The following is a 7351-nucleotide window of genomic DNA, read 5'->3' as shown; positions in this document are numbered from 1 at the left end:
GCTGGGGCACAGCACCCCATGGTCAAGGCTGTCCTGAGGGGGCAGCGGGCAGGCGGGGGGCAGAGAGGGCCAGCCAGGCTGCGGGGCCCTCCGTGAGCCGCACGCCGCTGCGAACCCCAAACAAACCAGGAGGGAGCCGGTCTCCCTCCGCGGCCCTGACAGGGCGATGATATACGGAGTTTTAAATAAATGTACCTCATTAGGGACGTGTTGTCTGGCGGGAGAAAAACGATGCACCTCCCCACCTCTGCCTCCCGCCCCCCAAAAAGTAAAAATCAAATGAGATCCAACGCTCGGGCTCCAGAGGAAATTGCACGGACACAGATTGTTTTATTTAAAAAAACCTTGACCTCCACTTCAAAAAAAGTCATTAGACACCCCCTCTCAAAGGCCGGGGAGCGATTAGGAGGAGGCCTGCTCATTCCTCAATGACCTACTGTTCGGGGCTGCTGCGCGGCGAGGCTCCCTGCAGGTCGCTGTGTAAATCTTCGCGTGTCTAAGGAAACTCCACCAGACCACGAAGTCGCAGGGAAGGAAACCTGGGGGAGCCCCCCGCCCCCCCCTTTATTTTTTTTCTTTCCGTTTCTTTCCTTCGGAGCTCTGATCTCTTTGATCGTAAAAATGGTCATATTTCACCCCCAAAATATCAGCAATCAGCGAGCGGAGGAAGTGGGAGCCCAGGGGGAGTTTCGCCGCCGATTAGGACCCCGCTTTCATTACTTAGCGCCGGCCTGGGGCGGGCAGGCTGCGAACACACGCTCCTGGCGCGGGTTCAAGAGCGCGTTACAGATCATCGTAAGGATTACATCCACCATTAAGCCGGTGAGCTGAAAGCCTCGCCCCGCCCCTCAGTCCTGCCTGGTCCCCAGCCCGAGGGCCCCCCCATGCTGTGTGCAGGGAGGCCTCGGAGCGGAGGAACCCGGGAAGATGTTTCGGGCCCTGGGGGGGGGGGGGCGGTGAGGGCAGCGCCTGGGAGCTCCCCCAGGTCTGACCACTCCCAGGGTCTGACCTGTGCCCTCACCCCAGCATCCTTCCTGATTCCCAGGGGAGGTGGAGCAGGAGAGGGTAGGGCAATTCCCCAGGAGAAAATTCTGGGGAGCTGTGGGGTGGGGGGGTCCCAGGCTTGGGCCCCTTTCCCTCTGAGCCTCAGTTTCTTCACCTGTAATAGGAGGCCTATGAGCCCACCGCTCGGAAGATGTCTTTGATGCAACAAAGTGACCAGCCCTTTAGTCCCTGGGGCTCAGGCCGCCATGGCTGGACGGCAGCGCCTCCTGGAGAATCCTGTCAGGGTTATGGTCAGGTGCTCACCCGGGATGGCTCCGTATACAGTAGGTGCTCAGTAAAATGCATGGAATGAGTTGTTCAGGACCATCTGTCTCCCTGTGAATCCTGAAGTCCCCTGAGGACAGCAGGCGGGCATGTCACATATCTAGACCTGCACACAGTAGGTATTCAACGGGAGCTTGTTGTTTGACCCAGACCTAGGGCCAGCCCTCCAGGTTCTCAGGACCCCAAACTCGCCTTAATGCCACCCTGGCACCGGCCCAGGCCCAGTTCACACTGGCTAGGCGTTTCCTGGCTAAGGGGGATCTGATCACCAGCCATTCAACCAGCCATCCACTCTTGGAACAACCATGTATGCAGCCCTACTGTGTGCCGGGTCAGGACCTGCCTCCCACTCCTTTCTTCTGTGCAGACTCTGGGACACAGGAGGGAAAGGACAGAGCGGGCAGCTTTCAGAGGGGACGCTGAGGCTCAGAGAGGAAGCTCGTGGCCCAACGTCACACAGTAGGTCCACAGCCGGGCCAGCCTCAGATCCAGCCAAGTCCTCCCTTTGAGGACGGGTTCTCTGCTCTGGCTTTATCAACGCCTTTTCCACACCCACAGCTGATGTTCATTGAATGTTTCCAACGCTCTGAGTTTGTGCTTGGCTTTTGTTCACACAGGTTACTTCGCTTGATTCTCGCAACAACCTGTGAGGTAGGTGCCGTTGTTACCTCCAATTTACCGATGAGGAAACCCAGAGAGGTGAAGTGGCCCAATCAATGTCGTGCTGCGGGAAAGTGTCAAACGCAGAGCCAGCGCATCAAAAAGATTGAAAACAAAAACTGGGAAAACAAAAAGGTCACGTGATAGGAGACAAAAAGAGAAGCTAAGACCCAGACTTGCCACCTGGACTGACACGAGTTGCAGTGATTTCGTGCCCTCAGTGAGCGAAGGGTTTCCTGGTAGCCCCGGCAAGAAGGGGAATGCAATGGGTTGCTCACGTTTCATTATTTCGTTTTTCTTTGTTTTTTCCCCAAGAGAAACAAATGACTTGCCAGCCCTAAGTTCTCCTGGAACAACTTGGTGTGACGGGTAGGAGCCTGACAAGCTTACCGGGGCACAGAGCTGAGCTCTCCGAGCCTGGGTCCCCTCCTCGCACGTCACCGGGAGGATGTTGTGAGATCACGGGGTTCGGGGTGCTGCCTGGCTTACGGCAAGGCTCACAAAAGATGAGCCCCTGCTACTACTAGGAAACATGTTTCAAAGGGGAATACTATTCCACGCCTCGCCAAGGGCTGAGAACCAGTCACTGCAGCGGGAGACCCCCAGGAGGGAAACTGAGGCTGGGAGATGCTTGGGCAGAGAGCGGAGGAGACAGCCAGCTGTCCCATCCCGTTGAGCTCGTCTCCGCTTCCCACAGGGTGGACCGGGGTCTGGGATGAGCAGGGAGCCCCGCTGTGACCGCAGCCTGACACAATATTTACAGAACCCCGTGCTCCGCCGCGGTCCTGCCTGGTCACGTCTGAGCCCCCTCAGCCTCCGTGCTTAGAACTCCCCAGAACACGATTTGGCCTGTGTGCCTCCGCGTGCTGCTCCCGCTCACCCGTCTCCTTCAGCGGAGGCCCTGGGGTGTGTGGTCACGGTGGTGACCAGGGGGCCAGAGGGGCTGCAGGATCCCACGCTGGGCTTGGCCTCTGTTTTCCCATCTGTGAAACGGGCCTGGTCGATGAGTGATTGCCAGTCAAGTGTCTTGCAGGGGTTGTTGTGGTAAAGAATGACACTAATATAACGCCACAAAACATAGAGAGACCCCCTGGCTGAGTGGCTCAGTTGGCGGGAGTGTTGTCCTGTACCCCCAGAAGGTTGTGAGTTCGATTCCCAGTCAAGGTACATAGCTAGGTTTGGGGTTTGATCCCTGGTCAGGGTGCATACAGGAGGCAACTGATCAATGTTTCTCTCTCTCTCCCTCTTCCTTCCTCCCTCTTTTAAAAAAATCAATAAAAACATATTCTCGGGTGAGGATAAAATAAAGAGAGCCATTTCAGTAGAAAATGGGTAGTGGATATACATAGGCTATTACAATAAGAAATGCAAGTGGCTATTAAATACCAAAAAAAAACACTTTACCTTCAGTCCTGGCCAGTGCTGGTCAGTGGTTAGAAGGGTTGCAGGTTGGATTCCTGGTCAAGGGCATGTACCTGGGTTGCAGGTTTGATCTCCGGCCCTGATTGGGGCGCATTCAGGAGGCAACCAATCGATGTGTCTCTCTCACACGGATGTTTCTCTTTCTCTCTCTCCCCACTTCCTTCCACTCTCTCTAAAAATCAATGGGACGATATCCTCAGGTGAGGGTTAACAACAACAAGAATTACCCTCAGAAATGATTCCAGGTTTGCAGATTAAAACAAGGAAATGCCTTTTGAAATTAAACATCAACCGTTATGACCGCTCCTCCTGGGCGCTGCCTACGGAGATGCCAGCCCTCTCCTCCTGGCATCATGCACCCGCAGGCCCGTGACCACTCAGGAGGAGAGTGGAGAACCGCGTCAAAAGGGAGCGTAACCGGCAGAAGCTGAGGCACGGACAGCAGGATGCGGGCAGATCCAGCGGCTTCGCCATCCTGACGGCGGTGACGGGAGCAGCAAGAAAACGAAACACATGCTCCCTGCCGGCTTCCGGGACTTCCCGTGCGCAGTGCCAGGAGCAGGAAGTAGCCACACTGCTGGTGGGCAGCAGACCGCGCTCGGGGGCTGTTTCCACGACGCTTCCTCTGAGAACCGCAAAGCTGTGGCGGGAGGAGCAGCCAGCCATCAGTGTCACCTGCCTACCGCGTCCAAATACCCTATTTCTAGGTATCTACACTAATAAAAGAGAAAAATGGTAATTGGCGTACGACGCTACCCTTTTCATTGGCTAATCAGGGCTATATGCAAATTAACTGCCAACTAAGATTGGCAGTTAACTGCCAACAAGATGGCGGTTAATTTGCATATGTAGGCACAATGCAGGGAGGCGAAGAAAGCAGGATTTTTTCTCAGGCCTGGGCAGGGGTCCGATCCGGTGATTGGTGATCGGAAGGTGATGAGGGTCAACTCCTCTGGCCGAGGCATCAGGCCTGGGCGGGGGGTTGGGGGGTCCCCTTCCTGGGCCTGATGCCTGGGCCAGAGGCATCATGCCTGGGTGGGGGGCGGAGCCAGGGATTGGGGGGATATGATGGTCCCCTTGCCCAGGCCTGAAGCCTGGGTCAGAGGTGTCAGTCTTGGGCGGGGGGTGGAGCAAGCGATCAGAGGGAGATGGGGGTCCCCTGCCCAGGCATGATTCCTGGGCCAGAGGTCTCAGGCCTGGGCGGGGGCCAGAGCCAGTGATCGGGGGGAGATGGGGGTCCCCTGTCCAAGCCTGACACCTCTGGCGGAGGCGTCAGGCCTGGGCAAGGGACCGATCCTGCGATTGGAGGGTGATGGGGGTCAATGCCTGAGGGCTCCCAGTATGTGAGAGGGGGCAGGCTGGGCTGAGGGACACTCCCCCCCACACACACCCAGTGCACGAATTTCATGCACCGGGCCCCTAGTTTATTATAAAGAAAACAGTGATGGGTGTACAGCAATAGTGAGCAATGTGTCGCCAGGCCTTCACTGAGAACAGGGGTGGCCCTGGCCCGTATGGCTGTCAGTTGAGCGTCACCCCACGTGCACTGAAAGGTCGCCAGTTCCATTCCCGGTCAGGGCACATGCCCGAGTTGCGGGCTCGATCCCCAGTAGGGGGCGTGTGGGAGGCAGCCCATCAATGATTCTCTCTCATCATGGATGTTTCTCTCTCTCCCTCTCCCTTCCTCGCTCTCTAAAAATCAATTTTAAAATCTAAAAAACAAACCAAAAGAAAAAAAACACCAAAACCAACCAACCGAACAAACAAAACACAGTGGTGGACACGACTAATGACGCAGTAAGCAATTATTAGAAAGCGGGCAGCACATGGTTCCGCTTCCATAATCATGTGGCTCTCTTTCCATCTATTCTAGAATATAGATATAAGCTAGAAAGATATACTCTAAAGTTGAAAGGAATAGCCTAAAAGTCCCTTTTCTTGTGTGATTGCTTTTTCTAGGTCTCCAATTCGATACTGAATAAATAAATGATTATCTCCAATCTCTGTCACTAAACCAGCTTTAAAAAATGTGTGGAGCTCTGGCCAGTGTTGCTCAGTGGTTAAGGCATGGTCAGCCTGTGCAGTGATGTTTCTCTCTCTCTCTCTCTCTCCCCCCCGCCCCCCTTCCTTCTACACGCTCATTGAAAACCCATGGAAAAACTACCCTCACTCCTAGGGTGAGGATAAAAAATGTATGGAATGCTTATTGTGTGTCAGAGGTCCCTGGGAGTAGGATAGATGGGATTTTCATTTTCATAATTTTACTATATTTTCTAAAATATCCACAATAAGGTCCACTTTTTATTTTACGTTTTAGCACGTGATTGTTTGAGACTGGGGCACATATGCACCTTCACTCCTGGTCCGCCCCAGGGCCCAGTCTCCACTGGAGCCACCATCAGGGGCCCGCTCCTCCTCCACGAGTTCTCTCTGGAGAACAGGGGCCCGCTCTGTTCCCTTGTCCCTCCTCATCCCCCCTCGTCCCCCCGCCTGGCGCAGAGCTTGGCTCAATAAACATCTGTTGGACTGAGAGGTTCCAAACTGGGACCCTATTTTCCCTTCACCCCGACGTGGGGTTAGCATCGCGGGGTTTATCTAATCACCAAGAACGGCCTGTGTTTTGTAGCCGGCTCCCTTTGGGGTGATGAGTCGTGACCTCGCTGGGGTGACGGCATTCCCTTGGGTGCATTTCCAGGCAGCGACAGCCTGGCTCTGGCTCAAGGGCGGAGGGAGCTTCAGTACAGTAGTCCCGGCCCCGTGTCCCCCTCTGCCTTCCCTCTACCACCGCCCCCGTCCCCGGCTGGGATTGGTAAGGGTAACAGCAACTTAACCGCAGCAGCAATAATGCCAAGTTCACCTGAACCCCTTGGGTCGGTCCCTTTGCTATCCCCTCGCTCAGCTCCAAGGCCTCGTGGCTAGTAAACAGCAGTGAGCGCATTCGAATCCGTCTCACCAGCTCCGAAGTCCAAATTTGCCATCACTGCCCTGCACGGCTTCTTGGAAATAGATGTTAAAAAGTAATAATAATTAACACGCATTGAGTGCTAAGTACCACGCGGCCACATGTAGCAGCTTACTTACTCCCGCTGAGCAGACGGCACCCAGAGAAGCAGCGGTTAAGGTGACTGCCGAGGCCCTCAGCCAGGGGGTGCACGGTCTGATCGGACCCCAGGAGGGAAACCAGCCTGTGCAGAACCCGGGCGCTGCCTGCAGATCTCGGGGTGCGTGCAGAGTGGGCTCTGAGTGCGGGAGCCCAGAGGAGACACTCTGAGGCCTTCTCCCGCGGCCTTGTTCTTGTCGCTGTGACATCATGGCCCTGCCGCGATGGCAGGGAGGACGGGCAGCCAGCAAGGTCTCCCCGCCCGCACCCCTCCTCCCCCCCAGGAAGGACCTGTGGCATCGGCCGGCTGAGAGTCCGCCCGCCACCAGCAGCCTCTTTTCTGTGCTTCCCTTTCAAAACAAAAACAGGAGCGAAGACTGGGCCTGCCTCTCTCTCGCCCTGTCACCCATCTGTCAGTCTGGCTGTCGTCTGGCTGTCTATCCGCTAGGAATTCTGGAGGGACACCCGGCTTGGTTTCCCTTGGGGAGGGCCTGGAGCGCCTGCAGGTGGGCGCCAGGGGTGTGTGTGTGTGCCAGGGGTGTGTGCGGTGCGTGTGTGTGTGGGGGGGTGCATACATCCCATAAGCTCGAGACCGTGGGGCTCTCTGGGGAAGACCGCGGGCCAGTGGAACAGACCAGGCGGACCTCCGAGTCTCTCTGTCAAGGCTCAGGGGGAGCGAGGGGGGAGCTGGCGGGTCCACATCTCCCCTGTCAACTGTCTCAGAGTCGCTCCCCCACCCCTGCGGGGGAATTGGTAAGCGGAGGGGGGCGGCCGCTAACCCCTCCTCCACCACCTCCCCAGAAACGTGTTGGGGGATTAAAAGAAAAACCACAAAACACT

The 7351-nt window shown here is 56.1% G+C and overlaps 2 protein-coding genes across 2 annotated transcripts in view; one reads left to right on the top strand and one right to left on the bottom strand.

The window, feature by feature from the left end:
* Positions 1-763, bottom strand: part of ASB6 (ankyrin repeat and SOCS box containing 6) — a gene marked incomplete at its 5' end in the record, with an annotated part of 14989 nt that extends 14226 nt beyond the window's left edge. Inside the window, one exon of the mRNA XM_015567028.1 lies at positions 758-763. Within this exon, the coding sequence (XP_015422514.1) occupies positions 758-763 (6 nt within the window). The remainder of the gene's footprint in view (positions 1-757) is intronic.
* Positions 764-1250: 487 nt separating this feature from the next.
* The window catches only part of PRRX2 (paired related homeobox 2), a 46351-nt gene continuing 40250 nt past the window's right edge, over positions 1251-7351 (top strand). Inside the window, exons 1-2 of the mRNA XM_015567124.1 lie at positions 1251-1300; positions 3793-3991. Of these exons, the coding sequence (XP_015422610.1) occupies positions 1251-1300; positions 3793-3991 (249 nt within the window). The remainder of the gene's footprint in view (positions 1301-3792; positions 3992-7351) is intronic.

The sequence above is a fragment of the Myotis davidii genome, unplaced genomic scaffold (genome assembly GCF_000327345.1).
Source record: "Myotis davidii unplaced genomic scaffold, ASM32734v1 scaffold142, whole genome shotgun sequence".
NCBI lineage: Eukaryota > Metazoa > Chordata > Mammalia > Chiroptera > Vespertilionidae > Myotis > Myotis davidii.
Note: the sequence above shows the minus strand (reverse complement) of the source record. Positions and strands in the feature narration are given on the sequence as shown.